The 19,912-nt window shown below is 35.7% G+C and overlaps 1 protein-coding gene across 1 annotated transcript in view; it reads right to left on the bottom strand.

The window, feature by feature from the left end:
- LOC106880804 (plexin-B2) overlaps positions 1-19,912 on the bottom strand; it is a 31,704-nt gene that overhangs the window by 10,608 nt on the left and 1,184 nt on the right. Inside the window, exons 2-18 of the mRNA XM_052973433.1 lie at positions 17,384-17,612; positions 16,837-16,893; positions 15,729-15,798; positions 14,136-14,318; positions 13,378-13,524; positions 12,303-12,516; positions 10,090-10,211; positions 9,017-9,138; positions 8,044-8,103; positions 7,221-7,292; positions 6,975-7,041; positions 6,147-6,293; positions 4,683-4,830; positions 3,139-3,294; positions 2,446-2,507; positions 1,541-1,570; positions 943-1,121 (exon numbers count right to left, since the gene is read on the bottom strand). Of these exons, the coding sequence (XP_052829393.1) occupies positions 943-1,121; positions 1,541-1,570; positions 2,446-2,507; positions 3,139-3,294; positions 4,683-4,830; positions 6,147-6,293; positions 6,975-7,041; positions 7,221-7,292; positions 8,044-8,103; positions 9,017-9,138; positions 10,090-10,211; positions 12,303-12,516; positions 13,378-13,524; positions 14,136-14,318; positions 15,729-15,798; positions 16,837-16,893; positions 17,384-17,612 (2,065 nt within the window). The remainder of the gene's footprint in view (positions 1-942; positions 1,122-1,540; positions 1,571-2,445; positions 2,508-3,138; positions 3,295-4,682; positions 4,831-6,146; positions 6,294-6,974; positions 7,042-7,220; positions 7,293-8,043; positions 8,104-9,016; positions 9,139-10,089; positions 10,212-12,302; positions 12,517-13,377; positions 13,525-14,135; positions 14,319-15,728; positions 15,799-16,836; positions 16,894-17,383; positions 17,613-19,912) is intronic.

Genomic DNA, 19,912 nt, shown 5'->3' with positions numbered 1-19,912 from the left:
ATATATATGATATTTACCATGTGAACAGCAATGAAAATTATATGAGAAAGATACAGTATATGATTGCTATTTTTTGTGTGCAAGGGTTCCTTGAGACATGTAATTTAGAAAGAGTGAGAGAAAGTTGTGATGAAAGAGTACAGCAGGCTTCGCCATCACCCCCTAGCGGTGTTTTTGCTCAATAAACACCCATAACGTCCAATCTGGGAATCGAAACCACAATTCCACGACCGCGAGTCCACTGCTCTAACCACTGGACCATTGCACCTCCAGTTTATATATAACAGGTGACGGTACAAAAGCTGGCTGGTTGATTTCTTCAGTTACACTTGGCATTGTATTTAGAGGGGGGAGTGAGAGCAAAAGAGAGATAGACAGATACAGAGAAAGTTAACTAAAAGCAACAGCATGAGTGCACATACTAGGCTTGGTGGCAGGCAATAACTAAACAAAGTTCCATACACAGAGTGAAAGAGAAAGAATCATAGAGTGAGAGAAGGAGGAAGAAGGGAGGGAGGGACTATGATGAAGTGTGTTAGTGTACTATGTATGGTATCCCAGGGAAGGCGTGTAGCTTAGTGGTTAGGATATTCGGCTGACGATTGTAAGGTCATGAGTTTGATTACCAGCAGTGCATTGTGTCCTTGAGCAAGACACTTTATGTCACATTACTCCAGTGCATTCAGCTGGCAAAAACGAGTTGTACCTGTAATTTAAAAGGACCAGCTTTGTCACATTGCATGTCATGCTGAATCTCCCTGAGATCTACGTTAAGAGTACATGTGTCTGTGGAGCCACTCGCATGTTAATATCACCAGCAGGCTTTTCAGTAGATCAGATCAAGTGGAACACTCATCATCATAACCAATGGAGGACCAATACTAAACAACATCAACAACAGCACATTTAGGAAAGCAAAATTTCTAAAAGACAGGTGGTTACCTGTTTATTGTCCATTGGCTTCCATCGTTCAGTAAAAACTTTGATGCTTGATGAATAAAGAAATTGTGAAGATATCTTAGAGGTGGGGCAGTGTTTGCTTGGTCCAGCATTTTGGAAAACAAATTCAGCAGAAGAGCTTCCAGTTCTGCGGGAAGCTTCATGTGGCTAATGTCGGTCATCTGAAGAAGCAAAACAAATTACCAAAGTTTAAGGAATTTCCAGAAATTCTTAGAAAGCAAAATTTGAGTTTACAAGAAAAAAAAAATCATCTTGAAATAATTGTTATAATAGGTGTGTGGCAAGAAGGTTGCTTCTCAACCATATAGTTCTGGGTTCAGTCCCACTGCATGGCACCTTGAGCAAGTGTCTTCTGCTATAGCCTCAGGCCAACCAAAACCATGTGAGGGGATACAAGTTTCTTTGATATAAGAGCTGGGATATGCCAGAGGGACACATTGACATTGGCACCAGATGTCTAAACTGTGAATAACTTCCTTCTTTGCATTAATCTCAAAATCCCTGTAAAAAAAAACAAGTCATGGCTGCTACTCCCCCTGCTCTCATTAAATCATCAAAAACAACATAATTCAACACTTACCGATAGAGCTTTCCGTTTATCTCCGGCAACCTTTAAAATAAATAATTGTTATATTAATAATTGAGATGTTAAAGGAATGAAGGTGTGAATGAAAGGATAAGCTTCCAGTTTCCAGATGTGGAATGTTATAATAGTTTCTTATATAAGGAATGTTCTGATAAGTTCTTAAAGATCAGGGTCTACAATCTGGTTTCCCTTAAATATCTCAATGAATGCTCTTGGGAAAAAAGTACGAAAACCTTATTTTTTTCATTTCCATTCCTTTCTTCGCTCAGGTTTGATTCCCAGTTAAGAAAGCTTTATTTACTGAACGAATACATTTGGGAAAGTTATGAACAATGTAAAATCTTGCTTTATCAGCTTCAAACTCTAAATAATTTCTTTTTCTGTTATAATAGAACTTGCCCAAGGTAATGTTCAGTGAGACTGAACACAGAACCATGAGTTTGTGAAGCTAATTTCTTAACAAAATCGCCATTTCGTCAAGAGGTTTTCTTTTTCAATAGTTCAAAAACAAAAGGTAAAGGCTTTGGTCCATAGCCCTTCCAGATATTGCTGCCCAGGTAGGAGAACATAAAAGCATAAAAAGGATCGGTTGGTCCTTGTAAACTTATTATTATTAATGTTTGAGTGGATAACACGTGCAAGGATGGAACTAGTTCTGGGGAGAAATGATTGGTTTATACAGAATCCCGTAACACCAAGTTTACGAGTAAGATATAACTTTGGTCTGTCACTGATGCTTCAAATTTTGCAGATTTGCAATGGGATTACTTAGTCATCTGAGAAGTCATGGACAGAAAGTCAGAAATGCTATTCACAACGAAGAAGCACAAGGAGGCAACAATCATCCGAGAAGATGAAGCAATCACCACATGTCAAATATATTTCAGTAGTAAACTTACCAAGTGATAAGACTTGTTGACTTTCTTTGATACAATATTAACACTGGCTCCAAGAGTGACGTCTGTCAAAGAGATTCAGTACAGACACAATAAATGCTTTGAAAATATTCTGGTAAAAACTGGTGACTATTTTTGGGCTGGATTTTATTGTTATTCTTGTTATATGACTAAGATATATATTTAATACACACAAAATTTAAATGCGAACTACTATAAGTTTCATGCTTCTGATAATACAATAGTCAGATGTACATGTATAGTGTGCCGTGTACTATCAGGCAACCATTCAAGTTGTATGTATATATGAATGTATGTATGTAATGTATGTATGGATGGATGGATGTATGGAGGGAGGGAGGAAAGATGTAGCTGCATGACTGTATGCATATTCGCATATGTATATGTGTATGCATGCATGTGTGTATATGCATATGTGTATGACTGTGTGTATGTATGTACGTACGTATATATGTATGTATGTAATGTATGTATATATGATTGGATGGATGGATGACGGATGTAGCTGCATGACTGTGCACATAATATGCGCATATGTTTATGTGTGTATGCATGCATGTGTATATGCATACGTGTATGACTCTGTGTGTGTGTGTGTGTGTGTGTGTGTGTGAGCATTTGAAATACTTAAGAGTAACATTATGAAACACATAGTCCCAGGTTAGAATCACTTACATCTGGTCTCGATATCAAACGTGGCTGGCTTCGCAACTTTTTTAAAATGCAACTGATCTCCGTCCCTGATAATGTATGTATTGACCGTTGCCATCAAGGAGTAGCCATTGCTGTCAACCTCTTCTGTGTATTCATTCAGAACAGAACCTCTGAACACTGCACAAAACAAACAGATCAATACAAATTAGTGATTATCTCTCATATATATCGATTTATGACAGTGATTAAAACATTTATAACATTTTACTTGTGATGTCTTCTTCATTTTCTAACCTTAAATATCCATGTTTCTACCCCAAAATTGTAGGATCGAGCACCAATGAAAATTAGCTTTAGTGAAGAATTGGCAGACACTGTTACTCTGAATGTGCCATCAGATAATTTTAAGACACAGCCTTGACTGCGGCCATGCTGGAGCATCACCTTTAGTCGAACAAATCAGCCCCAGGAATTATTCTTTGTAAGCCTAGTACTTATTCTATCAGTCTCTCTCTTTTGCCGAACTGCTAAGTTACAGGGACGTAAACACACTAACATCAGTTGTCAAGCAATGGGGGAGGGGGCAACAAACACAGAAACACACACAAATACATGCATATATATATATATATATATATATATATATACGACAGGCTTCTTTCAGTTTCTGTCTACCAAATCCACTCACAAGTCTTTGGTCATCCCGAGGCTATATTAGAAGGCACTTGCCCAAGTTGCCACACAGTGGGACTGAACCCAGAACCATGTGGTTGATAATAATAATAATGATAATTATAATTTCTAATTTTAGCACAACGCCAAAAATTTTGAGGGAAAAGACAAGTCCCATTACTCGACTGGTACCTTATTTTATCAACTTCAAAAGGATGAAAGACTATGTTGGCCTTGGTAGAATTTGAACTCAAAGTGCAAAGAGCCGGAACCAATAACATGTTATGTTTTGTCCATCGCTCTACCAATTCTGCTAATGCAACAATGATAATAATCATTTCATATAAATGCTCAAGACCATAAATTTAGGGAAAAAGGGTCAGTTGATTTATATCAAACCCCTCCTCCACTTTTTGACTGGTACTTAATGTAATCGACCCCAGAAGGATGAAAGGCAAAGTTGCTCTCAGCAGGATTTGAACCTAGAACATAAAACGCTGTAAAATAAAATGCTACAAGACATTTTGTCTAACACTCTTGCCATTCTCATTTTACAAACGATTGGAAAATGTGACTGAGTGGCGTTTATGCCTTTCTGAAGTGTATGAGGAACCATAAGCCGATGCTGAAACCACAGATATTATCAAAGGCGTTCCAGTTGTGATTATCCTTTTTTAGTATTCAGACTCAGTTTGTCCAGGACAGTATTATGAAACATGTCCTGCTTTTTAAGAAAGGAAGGTGTAGGTTCAAAGATATTTTGGCTGCTATTTATAGCAGGTCAAGTGACATAATGGAGGCTCTTTCATTGGCTTGTATATCTTATATAAGTGTACACACTCTCAAATAGTATTAAGAGAAGTAAAAATGGAGATGAAATAACTGTAATTTACCTATTTGAATGTCTTCTGGGTTGAGCAGGACACAGCTGACATCTTTGGCTTGGTAGGCGACAAGACATTTGGTCTTTAGTTGTGAGATAGAATCACAAGACAGAACAGACACTTGAACACATCTTCCTATGTAGATTAGCTGAACATTCTGTCGAGAAATCATATCTTAGATTTGTATCATCAGAGAGATCAAACGGACTAAATAAAAGCAAGTCTTTTACTCGAGAAAACTTGAAGAAATAAATTTAAGTAATTTTTTTATTGTAGAATATATTGCTGGCAAGAACACATGGTGGATATAAAATCGAAATTTGGAAAATATATAGTCAAGGGATAATAAAATGAACACTAATTTTCTAAAGAAAATATTTATCTTCAAATAAAACAATACAAATTTCTCATTTGTATAACTCCTTCCATAAGAAATTTATCGTTTACTCTCTCTCTCTCTATTTCTATCTCTCTCTCTCTTTCACTCACTCTCTCTCTTTCTCTCTCTCTGTCTATCTATCTATCTCTATCTCTTTCCCCTACTCCTACTCCCCTCCAGCTCTGTTTCTATGATTCTTTTTCTCTCACTGTGTATAGTGTTCTTTTACTTTTTGTCTGCCACCAAACCCCTGTATCAGTGGCTCTCAACCATTTTGTTTACCTATGAACCCTTTTGATTACTATTTAAAAACTAGTTTTATAGATACTTCTTTCAAAATTCTTATTTTGTTTCTCACACATTCACTTGCGTAAGCTGGAATATGTAAAACATTAATCAAGCCTAACAGTTTCTTGCAATAAATAAATCTAAAACAAAAATTTCTTTCATGAGCCCATAAAATACTATTGTGGACCTAATTTACTATTTTGCTTGTGTGGAGCCTACAAAAATCTTACATGGACCCCCAGGAGTCATATACATCCTTGTTGAGAACCACAACTCTATACAATGTGAAGTGTGACTCGAGAAACCAATCAGCCAAGCTACCTGTCAACATTTATATCGGTTATTCTTTTACAGAGATTTTCTTAAATTTCCCAGGGATCTGATTTCTATTAATAGTATGTAATCTATTTGTGTTTTATTAGAATGTCTGTTAATAGACAATAGCTCATTAAGAATGAGGTGGGGTCTCCTAATAGGAAAATTACTCATTCCAGAGTCAATTAAAAAAAAATTGATCACTTTTTTTATGTTCCACCAAATATAATTTCAAAGCCAATCATTTCGAACATTTATTGTCCCACGTCACATCATCCTGATCAAGTGTGCTGATCTCATGTTTCTATTGAAATACACCGGTTTCGTTTCACTCAAAGTATTCGTGCCTCTTCCTCTCTCTCTCTCTCTCTCTCTCTCTCTCTCTCTCACACACCTTCTTTTATGCAGCTCGAGCGAGATCACTTTCCTATACATTACCATACACATTCACATTCGTACACCCTCTCAGGCTGAAGTTATGGTTGACTTACAATCTTCGTGTACTCTATTGGTTTGGAAATTCCACAAGATTTGAAGAAATAGTGTTGACTGCTCCCTGTCACTTCGTCAACAGGTCCTTGTGTCAGAAACTGTCGAACTTCATTAACGAAATTGTACAGCAATGGTTCAAACTTAAACTGAAAAGACAAACATACATACATATATATATATATATATATATATATATATATATATATATATATATATATATATATATGTACATACATACATATAATATGGGTGGCTTATTAGAAATTTCACAACCTGAAGGCAAATTTATAGACATCACTAAAGTGACAGAGGGTACACGGTGGTACTGGCATTGCTAGAAATAAGAGTCAAACCAGCTCACTAGCCACAAAAGCACTATCTTAACGTCTGATAAGGGAGATAAGCTCCCTTTGTGGACAGCCAGATCACCAGTGATTTCAAATTTTGATGCAGAGCTTCTTAATTCTCATCGGTGGTTCTTACTGCACCTAGGTATATATTATTATTATTATTATTATTATTATTATTATTATTATCATTATCATTATCATTATTATTATTATCATTATAAACAGGGATGCCTACCTAAGATTTATCTTATTTTGATTTAAGATGCATAGACAAGACTTATCTTAATATCAATAAGATTTATCTTACCTAGATATCAGGGGGAATAATTAAGATTTATCATAACTTTATGTAATGAAACACCAATAAGATTTATCTTACTTTGGCATAAGGGTGAATAGTTAAGATTTATCATGGTATATTGTTACGTAGTTAACATTTATCTTAGTATAAGAGTGCATGGTTAAGACTTGTCTTACCTTCATATAAGGGTACATGGACAAAGCCAACCAGTTCTTTATGATACTCTCTGCTATTGAATCAAACCTAAACCAACAAAATGAGAAATTTTATAAACTTTCTGGATCAGAGATAATGCAGATCTAATCAACAACAACAAATGCGTCAACAATACTTTAGAAACAGTAATGAACATCACAACATCCTATTTCTACTCTTTCTTTTATATACAGATGTAGCGAAAGAAAAGAAAATTAAAATATTACCGTGACATGATTTTCTTCTTTTCTTTTTCTTTGGTGTGATGAATGAGGTCTTTGAATAATTCCTCACATAATCTACAAGAAATAAGAATTGCGGGAGGAAAAACAATGAAAGGTGCCGTTACAGCGGAAATATCAATACATGTGTTCAAATTCATTGAAAATTTGTCTCTGTAAAGGGTGAGGTATGATTGCATGTCTGTTTGCATGTTTGTAAAAATTCTAGATCTAAGATATAGTTCCGTTACAGAACAAAGCAAGTGGGGAAATTACAAAGCGTTTCTAAAGGGAAAACTGAAAAAGTATAAGACCTGGAGATGATCAAAGAATACGCTGGTGGAGAAACCATTTCCAAAATAGAAATATGAAAGAAATTATCAAGTCCTCAATTTGGTACAGGTTGACACAATATCACTTTTGATACTAAGCTACCTGACAGCGCTCTCGCTTCAACGATGCAAACCACCTGTTTTAAATGTCATGTTACCTTATGTTCTAAATATCAGCTTAATAATAACAAACATTATTTTAATAAATTCTTTTGGTGATTTGTAAACTGTGGGGCATGTATGTGTGTGTGTGTGTGTGTGTGTATGCATGTATGTATGTATATATGTGTGCGTGTAGAGAGAGACAGACAGACAGATAGACAGACAGACAGATAGACAGACAGACAGATAGACAGACAGACAGATAGACAGACAGACAGATAGACAGACAGACAGATAGACAGACAGACAGACAACAGAATGAGAAAGAGAGAAAGAATGAGAGTAGTAGTAGTAGTAGTAGTAGTAGTAGTAGTAGTAGTAGTAGTAGTACTTACTCCCGTAAAAAGCCTAAATTGAAGGACAGGAGAAGACACAAGTGAAGCGAGAGTTCGTAGCTGGAAGACAAAAGACAAAAGAAAATGAAAAAAAAAGAAGACAACTTGGACCTTTGGTAATATTTGAACGCAAAACAACATCAAGGGACCTACATAAATACTGCATGTTATTTAGTTCGGTATACCACAATAATAATAATAATAATGATAATAATAATAATAATAATAATAATAATAATAATAATAATAATAATAATAATGGTGATGATGATGATGATGATGATGATGATGTTGATGATGATGATGATATCATTTATTTGCCACCAGGGCAAAGAATGAGGGGAAATTAATTTATCAACCCGAAAGGATGAAAGGCAAAGTCAACCTTGGCGAAATTTGAACTCAGAATGTAGCAATGGGTGAAATACTGCTAAACATTTTGTCTAGCATGATAATGATTCTTCCAGTTCACCACCTTATGCAATGGGATAATAATAATAATGATAATAATAATATACTCAGGGACCTTTTGAGCAGGATGGGCTACTTGGCATGAAGAAAATTCTAACTGGGCCCCACCTGCAAGGTCATGTGCTGTTTATCTTGATATGAAATCACCATGTTGCACACTTATGGGTGTGATGCATGTGCCTGGTTTACCCTTATCGGATGGGTAGTCACAATGGGTATACTGGGTTTCGTATATTTTACTCCACTGTCACCTTGATGGCATGCACTGCTCTCTCACTCAATAATAATAATGATAATAATAATAATAATGATGATAATAATAATAATATTAATAATAATAACAACAACAATAGTCTCTGGGTGAGACTTGGAGCCAACTTGTACAAATACAAAGCAAAAGTCAAACATATAACAATAACAACAACAACAACAATAATGACGATGATGATGATGATGATGATGATGATGATGATGATGATGATAAAGCCAATAGTTGACTTACTTTTCATTGTGACAAATATTTTTCTTCCTTTCCATGGCCTTTATAACGTTCAAAATAAAAAATTTATTTTTCAACAACACCTCAAAGTGGCCCAGTTTCTCCTGAATGTCAAAAGGTAATTTCTGCCAAAAAGAAATGAAAAAATTTAATTAACCTATTGACGACGTTAATTATCTTTTAATTTTTTATACGTTTACTTGTTTCAGTCATTTGACTGCGGCCATGCTGGTGCGCCGCCTATTTTTAGTCAAACAAATAGACTCCAAGACTTATTCTTTGTAAGCCTAGTACTTATTCTATCAGTCTCTATTGCTGAACAGCTAAGTTATGGGGATGTAAACATGCCAACATTGGTTGTCAAGCAATAGTGGGGGGACAAACACAGACACACAAATACATACATATGTATATACGACAGGCTTCTTTCAGTTTCCGTCAACCACATCCACTCACAAGGCTTTGGTTTGCTGCCCAAGGTGCCATGCAGTGGGACTGAACCCGGAACCATGTGGTCAGTAAGCAAGCTACTGATCACACACCCACTCCTGCGCCCTGCGCCTATATATATGTTCATATATATATATATACGCTGAGAGACCCCGCCACCTTCAGTCCTGACTGACCATGGGATTGCACCTAGAAAGTTACTCTCCCAGGCACAAGTCGGGGCAAGGCTGTTTATGGAAGACCAACAGTTGCCCATGCATACCAGCCTCCCCTCTCCATGCCACCAGTGTTATCCAAGGGAATGACAAAGGGGTTGATACAGTTTGGCACCTGTGACGTCACAACTCATTTCTACAGCTGAGTGAACTGGAGCAACGTGAAATAAAGTGTCTTGCTCAAGAACACAACACACAGCCCGGTCCGGGATTCAAACTCATAACCTCACGATTGTAAGCTCAAAGCTCTAACCACTGAGCCATATATATATATATATATATATATATATATATATATATATATATATATATATATATACATATATACATATCGACATGCTTACATATTTGTACTTCCACACTGCCTCCCAAAAAGTTTTCAAGCTAATCTTTAGGCCATGGATAACTTACTTTTCCACCAGGATTTTTTTTGTATCCACGTGGTTTATCTATTAATAATATTTGTTCGATATATTGGGTCATTTTCTGAAATGGAACATCGATTTCTGCCACATCATTTATATCTTTCTGCCCTGAAATAAATAAATAAAAATCTATATGAACATCTAATTGATACGATGTGTTACAGGTGAAAGAAGCGGTAGTATTCATTCACGGGTTAATTATATTTAAGAAAACACTTGTCTTTTGTGTCCCTGGTGAACCCCGATCGTGAAGTCAATAATCCAGATGTGACCATCCTCCCATCGATTGATATATTCCATTCTCTCTTTTGTAGGTGCTCTTTTTCTACTCCATGTTTTTTCTTCTGCTACCATTACAGCCTATGTTCCTCAGCACCACCTGCACTCACACCATTTCCACTCACTCATTCTCTTCCCATTCTTTCTCTTCTTCTCATCACCCTTATTGTTTCTTAACCTCCTCCCCACAACCACCACCAGTTACTGTGCTTATCTTTACACTCTGTCCTTTATTTCCAGAACATCAAAGTCCCTGCAATTCCCCTCCTGGCTCGCAACTTTTCCACAGATAAGGAACAAGAAATGTCATCAGTCCTATGAATCTTAGAAGGCTTCGAAGAATATTGTCACTGTCCCTTCCTCCACACTCAGAAAATAATAATAATAATAATAATAATAATAATAATAATAATAATAATAATAATTAGTACAACCACAAACCTGAAGGCATCATCGAAAATAGAAATGCAAAGATCCTAGTGAGCAGAAAGGAAAGCTGAAGAGGGAGACAGAAAGTTTGTTAGTAGCTGCACAAGATCAAACATTAAGGACTAATTGGATAAAAGCTACAATAGACAAAAATCAAATAGATTCCTAATGTAGATTATGCAAATCAAAAGAGGAGAGCATTACCCATATAGTAAATGACTGTAATATGCCGGCACAGAAAGATACAAGAAAAGACATGACAATCTAGGGAGATGATAAAAATTGGTAGGAACACAAACCACCTCCAGTGCTTGAAAATGATCACATCTCACTCCTCTGGAACTGTTCAAAGTGACAGAAAGATAGATGCAAATAGGCCAGACATTATACTGAAAGACTTCAGACAAAAATCATGCCTCCTCATTGATATGACTGTCCCAATCGACATAAATAAATTTGTCAAGACCTACCAAAAACTGAGCAATTATAAAGATCTTGAAAATAGAAATTGGCAAAATGTGGAACCTCAATACTAAAACAATACCTGTTGTCATAGGTGCCCTAAGAATGGTAGCAAAAGGATCTAATGCCTACCTAGCTCAAATAGCAGGAAACCCCAAAATGGCAGAAATTCAAACGATAGTGCTCATGGGAACTCCCTATATCCTACGTAAAATACTGTCAATGTAATCTCAAATTTTAAAACAAACTCATAATTTTCTTATGTTTTCTTAAACATTCTCTAGAACAATACTATGTGCAAAACAAATATATGACACCCAAGGCATAACACCAACTTGAACTTCTAACTTGTTGTCTCTCGAAGTCTCTGGGTGAGACTTCGAGTCAACTTGTACAAATACAAAGCAAAAGTCAAACATATAATAATAATAATAATAATAATAATAATGGAATAAATGTGGTGATAATTTTAGCATGCATAGTAAAACAAAAGTGCCCTTGCTACTCTTGGCTTCTGGAGGATGCCCGTTACTAAGGCTGCTGAAATAAAGTTATAATGAAAGGAAACCATAAAAGATAATAATAGATAGCAAAAGAGGCTGATTGCTACCTAGCTCAGATACCAGGAAACCTCAAATGGCCGAAATTCAAAAGATAGTGCTCATGGGAATTGCCCATATCCTATGTAAAATACTGTCTATGTAATCTCAAAGTTTAAATCAAATTCATAATTTTCTTATGTTTTCTAGACATTCTATAGAACAATACTATGTACAAAACCAAATATATGACACTCTAGGCATAACACCAACTTGAACTTCTAACTTGTTGTCTCTTGAGGTCTCTGGGTGACTGGGTGAGACTTGGAACCAACTTGTACAAATGCAAAGCAAAAGTCAAACATATAATAATAATAATAATACATTTGGACTCTGAACATTGAGGGTCAAATAACTCTAGTACAGCTGCCCTTAACACTTTCCATGCTACATCAAAAGACAGAAGAATCTAAATGCAATTATACATTACCGACAAACTCTGGTTCCTTGTAAATTCCCATGGTGATGGACGTGTCGATATCATATTCTTTCTTCTGTTTCTTCAAACATTTCACAAACACAAAATAGATGATAATCACCAAGATTAGTGCTCCAATTACACAGATAATAATTAGTAGATATAATATGAATTGATTTGTGACCTTGTTATATTTCAGAGAAAACATTCGTTGTTGAAGGATGATCTGTGGGGAGAGGAAAGTAATTAAATTTTAATGAACTTGTAAAAAATGTTAATTCATAATTGGTGGCTAGTCTACATCAATCGGTAAGGAGCACAGAGCCAGTTTCCTGGTTTTTCTGGCATATATATTCCTCCTTGGACGCATCACTGATCTGCTACAGGATTACTGTTGATAAGAATAGGCGTGCTTAAAGAAAGGGTTGGGTTATCATAACAGAGAATGTTCCCAAAGAAAGGGTTGAATCATTAAAATGGAGGGTGTGCCTAAAGACAGGGCAGGGCCATCATTACAGAGGGTGTGCCTAAGGAAAGGGTTAGGTTATGATAACAGAGAGCATGCCAAATGAAAGTGCAGGATCATCATAACAGAGGTTAAAGTGAGGGTTGAGTTATTATGACAGAGGGTGTGTCAAAATAAAGGGCTGGGTTATCATTACAGAGGATGTGCCTAAAGAAAGGGTTCAGTTATTATAACAGAGGGTGTGCCTAAAGAAAGGGTTGGGCCATCTTAACAAAGGGCAATCCTAAAGAAAGGGCTGCACTATTATAACAGAAGGTATAACTAAAGGACTGGGTTATCATAACAATGGGCATACCTAAAGAAAATGTTGGGTTATCATATCAGAAGGCATTCCTAAAGAATGGGTTGTGTTATCTTAACAGAGAGCATGCCTAAAGAAAGGGCTGGGTTATCATAATAGTGGACTTGTCTAAAGAAAGGGTTGGGTTATTATAGCAGAGGGCATGCCTAAAAAAAGAGCTGTATTAAAATAATGGAGGTTGTGTCTAAAAAAGAGGTATATGATTGTGTATTGAAAATAAATGAGATGGCAAAGTAGAATGATCCATCCTGTTGTCTTACCATGATGTCACAAGAAAGTTCCGTTTCAATACAGGCGGTGAAGTGACACTTCAACTTCTTGTCACTCAGTGAAGTTACATTACAAGGTTCTTTGTTCACAGTAATTCTGTAGTCATCAATTGTAGCTGAAGAATTCATTCTTTCACCCTGCAGTTTTAAAATATCATCATTATCATTATTATTATTATTATTATTATTATTATTATTATTATTATTGAGTGAGAGAACAGTACATGCCATCAAAGTGACACCAGGGTACAAATATATGAAGCCCAATATACTCATCATGACTACCCGTCTGATAAGGGTACATCAGGCACATGAATCACAACCATATGTGCGTGACATTGTGATCTCATATCAAGATAAACAGTGATCTCATATCAAAATAAACCTTGCAGGTGGGGCCCAGTTAGAATTTTCTTCAAGCTGAGTAGCATGACCTTGCAAGTGGAGCTCCTGTTAGAATTCTATTCAGGTCCAGTAGCCTATCCTGCAAAAAAGGTCCCTGAATAAGGTTTGTTTACAGATGATGAACAAAACACCCAAGTTTCCAGAGGTGAATTATTCAAACCCAAAAGAATTCTTCTCAACAAATGGCTATGATGCTCCCCCACTATTATTATTATCATTAACATTATTATTATTATTATTATTATTATTATTATTATCGACCAAGAGATCAGCACATGCCATCAAAGTGACACTGGTGCTATTTATTATTTATTCAAGTTATATGTAAAAGAAAAATTACTTACGGAAATCTCCAATAATTTGAAATTGTGGTCTATGCTGACCTTTTTTTTGAAAACTGGCGCATCATGTAGTGTGTAGTTGAATGGCTGCTTGTAAGTGTCAAGGTTTAGAAAAGCTTCACCGCTTCCTTCGTAACTGATCATGCGGCACTGAATGTCTGTTGCCCTAGGGGTACAGTTGAATAACTGGGGTTGGTTGAAATAGATTTAAAATTTATTTTATTAGATATATATAACACCAAGGTATATGGTATATAAATAATATGAAACCACATTAAAATACAAAACAAAACCCCCCCAAAAAAGCACAAACAGGAGCAAAGGAAAAAAGAAAAGCAAAAGTGGGAAAATAGGAAGAATGAAAAAGAAAGAAAAATATCAAACACCTCAAATGGTCACACACCACAAGGTTCAATTGAGTCTACTAAAGCAAGCCAGCACAGTTGCTGCATTACCATGAGCGACGGCAATGCTAAGGTGTTGCGTTGGTACAGCCAAGCACCCTCACAGGTGTTACCTATTGTTGCCATGGTAAAGCAATCCATCAATAATGACGGAATCTTTGCCATTTGCAACCAAGTCACTCCAAACGTCTCAAACGCTACACGCTGGAAGAAGTGGTTCACAGCCACGTTTCGATACTTGAGAATTTTATTCCTTTCGGCAACAGAAGCAGTGACCCTTCCAGGATGTGGAAGGGATCAAAGGAGTCACAGACTATGGTGTCTCAGATAAGGCACATACCTCTTACCCAGAGACGAAGGCTAAGACCATCTGGTCTCTTCCCATCACTTCTAGATAATCCTGCCGGCTCCAAAACTGAGGGGATATTAACCCAAGCCAGGGCCCGCTTAATGAAACATTACATTCAGATGACACAAACAACAACAACTACTACTACTACTACTATAGCAAAAACTGTAACAACAATGATAATGGCAACAATAACATCATCTCTCTCTCTCCCCCGCTTTCTCCTTCCTCTCTCTCTCTACCTGTATATGGCCCAAATATTCTACCCGCTTTATGTTCAAACAAATCAGCTCCTGCCTCTCACACTCACCCAACAATGTCATACAAAAAATACACAATCATATCATCGAAATCTCAAAGCTATGAGATAATCCATGATTAATTCAAAACAACATGATTAAATAAACTTAACTATGTCACCTAATGTCAAGCTGGAGTATAACAAAAGTTTTCCATTCAGATTTGTGATTAAATTAATGAGTAAAATTAATATTTACAATAAATTTGTCATTTTCGATGGGTGAGCAGCACATACCTAACACACCTGGAAAATACACCCCTGATATCAACCTATATTGTTTAAATTTGAATTGTGTTCGAACTGCCTACTTTATTCTGGATATGTAATTGATTTGAAGTATGAGACTGTATTTCTGACTATCAACCATTTTGACCCCAACAGTTTCGAGAATTCGACAAGTTTTACACACTCTACTTTGACATCTCCATCTAAAATCTCTGAACAATGTTCTCAGCACTGCTATGCTTCCATACAGTTACCAAGTTGTTACTCACTGAGCAGGAAAAAAGAAAAGAAAGCAACAATAAAGAGGAATGTCTTACCCCATTGGGTGTTACTGATACGAATTTCACGTTGTTGAAATAATTGCCTTGAAAAATCAAGGGTTTACCACTGAAATATAATAGAAAGTAATATTGTTGTTAATAGGACCGCAATAAGGCAGCGAGCTGGTAGAATATTTGCACGTTGAACAAATTACCAGACGACAGTTCTGACATTACGCTCTCAGTTGAAATATCACTTTATCCTGTTCGAGTTGAAATAATGAATACATGATGTTATCAGTTCGGTGTAATTGATGAATTTTATTGAATTCTTGTGCAAGACACTTAACACCACTACATCAAAGTTCATAATAGATTATAGCCTAGCTCAAGAGATATTCTGAGATGCTGCAGTACGGGTTTTACAGATAGGGAGTTATCTCCCTTGTTAGACATTGTTACAAGAACGAAGTAGAAGCAGAAGACCGCAAATGGGTGTCTCCTGGAAAGTGTGGGAAGGAGTCTCTGCCATGAGATTCCCTGTGCTACAACAGAACTCGAACATTGATAAGCAACATTCATTGAGACATCTCTTCTTCTACAGATGATATTACCTGCATAGATGGTCATTATTTGATGGGAATCCGTTCCTATCAGCCGTTACTTGATAAGGTCAACAGATTTGTTCATCATTCACTCCGTTACAAGATATATCTGCTTAAAATAACTTTCGGAAAATAAGCACAATGATAAATCATGTAAGCCTAAGATGTAAAACTTCGTTAAGGCTTCAATATTCCTTCATTTCATTTGCTGTAAAACAAAACCCTACACTTGTAGGTAATAATGACTTTTGCACCAGAAATATCTTCCTTTCAAGAATGGCTTTAATGGCAGCATCTGGAAGTTTGGTTCAATATAATAAAAAACACGTAACAGGAAGGTAAGCCCAATTTGCTCAAAATTTTATCCACTCTTATCTGACCTCTCTTCTCACTTGCTCTGCTTTTGTCCACTTCTGTCCAGTTTCTGTTCCCCCTACAAGTTTTTCTCTTCGTTCCACTGGTATCAGTGATCCTGGTAGATGGTTGTGGGGCATGTTCCTTCTTCCTCAGACAAAGTCATAAAAAAAAAAACTAAAGAAAAAAAGTAACAGTTTCCTTACCTGTCATTACAGACACGGGTCTCATTATCGGTTGTGCAATTTCCAGTGTAATTAGACCTGCAAGTAGATTTGTTAATACATAATTAATTAAACTGCTTTCCCAACAGAATCAAGAACAAGTTCCTAAGTTATAGGACAGACATATCTAACACACGCTGGTGGTAGGGGCCGTACTTTTGAGTCTTCTGTAGGCAATATGTGTTTTTTGTGGGGTCTAGGGGTGGCAAACTGAAGGGCCGCCCCAGGCACAAAATTTATTTGCCACGATAATTCCGGACCCGCTGTGTGGCATCTGGGGGAAAGTGTCTGCTACTATAGCCCCAGGCGAACCAAAGCCTTGGGAATGGTATCTGAAAGAATTCCATCCTTTCTGTGTGTGTTTGTGCCTTTTTTTTTCGGCAAGAGAGACCGATAGGTTAAGTAGCAGACTAAAATTCTTCAAGACAGTGCCCCAGTATGGCCGTAGTCTAATGACTGAAGCAAGTAAAATATCAAAGAGAAAAAATAACAGAAAGCTCTTTAAAAGTTCTAAACCCCCAAGACTTACCAATTATAAAAATCCTTTGAAGAAATATTTGTAATTTCAGGGTTTTCCTCATAGGAAAATGTCTTTGTCGTTATCCTGCCATTGCTGTCTTTGATGACGAAGAGAATGTCGTCTGCTTTCTTCCATTTTGGGAGGAAAATTGAAGTTGAATTTCTATAACAACTTAAAATTGTAAAATTTAATTTTAACAATGTTTTCAGGAAAGAGAGAATTGGGAAATTAAGTAAAACTATTAAAAAAATATTATATATCATATCTAGAATTTATAAAATATAAACTATACGTAGATACATATATATACACATGCATAAATACATATATATATATATATATATAATATTAGGGATAAAATCCAAAATTACAGGTTAAAACTCAATTAAAATCAATTTATTAAAATTAAATTAAGCTTCACAGTATAAAATATATATAAATATATAGTATTAGGGAAAAGATGAGTTCATGAACCTTCGTTCTTTTCCCTAAAACTATATATATATATATATAATTATTTTAATTATTAATTTTTCTATGTGACAGCGGATTTTCATCGATGAGTTCATGAACCTTGGTTCTTTTTCCCTAAAACTATATATTTATATATATTTTACTCTGTAAAGCTCAATTTAATTTTAATTTTTTATAAATTGATTTTAATTGAGTTTTTACCTGTAATTTTGGATTTTGTCCCTAATATTATTATTATTATATATATATTGTACGATACAGATAAGATTATATGTTTTTGAACGCAGAATTGCCGTTAGAACAGCAGAAATATTGGATAAATTATTAGAAAGCAGGAAAATGTGTCAACAAATATACATACATACGTGTGTGTGTGTATATAGATAGATAGACAGACAAACATAAATATATACATACATATATACATGCACAGACACACATATACTGGGTGTCCACAAAGTCTGGGTACATGGGGATTAAGACATACTTTAAGAAATTATTTCTTATAGTTAATTGTTTATGTTATGATTTTATTTACTCCATGTACGCAGTCTTTGTGGACACCCTGTATATGTATTATACCGTAAATCCTCGAGTGTAATCCGCATTTTTTCCCAAAAATCTAATGGTCAGAATCCCTAGTGCGTACTATATACGAGGTTAAAAATGGAAAATATTTTCTAAGCAATGCCGAGTCTCTATTTGCTGTCCGGCAATGTTTAGATAAACTGAAGCATTTACAAAAAAAAAACGTCTCAAAGCAGATGTTGCTGTCATTGCAGCAGGTCTGACCTCCATATTGCAGCCATTAGATGTCTCTATTAACAAAACGATTAAAAACAAATTGCGGCATTTAGGGACTTAATGGAGGTCGACTTGAAAAAAGGTTCACTAAAGGTGGAAGGGTTCGCGCTCCCGACCTGACTTTGATAATGCAAATGGATCGTGTATGCATGGAATGAACTTGATCCCCAGATTATTGTGAAATGTTTTATCGTTTGCTCTGGATCGTACTCAGGATGACGTTGTATGGAAAGATGAAATAAATGGAAGTGAATCTTCTGATGTTGACTATGAATCTGACGATGACGGAGACACTACAATGATGCTGACATGTTTGGGGAGGAACAAATGGAACAGTTATTTGATGCTGAAAGTGACGTGGAATTTGAAGGATTTGAAGAAATGTTTTTGCTTTTGTAACTGATAGTGATAAATATGTAAAGGCAATTTACTTAATGTTTATTTTTCACTGACGTTATTACTGTTATTTCTTTATTTTCTGCAAACAAAGTGCACAAAAAAGCTACACGTTTGCATTGTTATATATACAATAATAATAAAGGACGTTAGCGTATATATGTTTACAAACCAAGGACGTTATATAGACCTCCTTGACTCAAGTTAGAGAAGGGGTGTGTATTATACACAAGGTTTATATATATATATACACACACAAACTTATATATACATATATACAGGGTGATGGAAAAGTAAGTAACTCCCTATTTTAAAATACTTATAAATTATTTATTAATTGTAATTTTTTTTCTCAATTTTTTTTGTGTTTGTTTTTTGAAGTACAAAAATTTATCCTTTAATTGTATTGCTCATGTCATTCACAAATGACTGACTGCCCACTTTCCCAAGAGATGGATGGGTCATTGTTGTCTGAGTGGCCTGCCAGAAGTCCCAACTTAACATCCTGTGACTTCTTCCTTTGGGGGTTGGTTAAAGGAACAAGTCTACTGTTCCAAACCTAAGACTTTGAATGAACTTGAAGGGCAAATACGAGAAGTTATGTCTTCTTCCATCCTACAGGAGTTTCTGGTGAAATCAGTTACTGCAATTCCTGGGCGACTCAAGAAGCTGGTGGCGACACTTGGAGCCCATATCAAATTTTAAATAAAACCTTGTACTAAAAGCTTTCCTCTCATATCCATTTTTTGTAAAAATTACAGTTAATAAATAATTAATAAGTATTTTAAAATAGGGAGTTACTTTTCAATCACCCTATATATATATATATATCATCATCATCATCATCATCATCGTTTCACGTCC

This window comes from Octopus bimaculoides, chromosome 15 (assembly GCF_001194135.2).
Source record: "Octopus bimaculoides isolate UCB-OBI-ISO-001 chromosome 15, ASM119413v2, whole genome shotgun sequence".
Lineage (NCBI taxonomy): Eukaryota > Metazoa > Mollusca > Cephalopoda > Octopoda > Octopodidae > Octopus > Octopus bimaculoides.
Note: the sequence above shows the minus strand (reverse complement) of the source record. Positions and strands in the feature narration are given on the sequence as shown.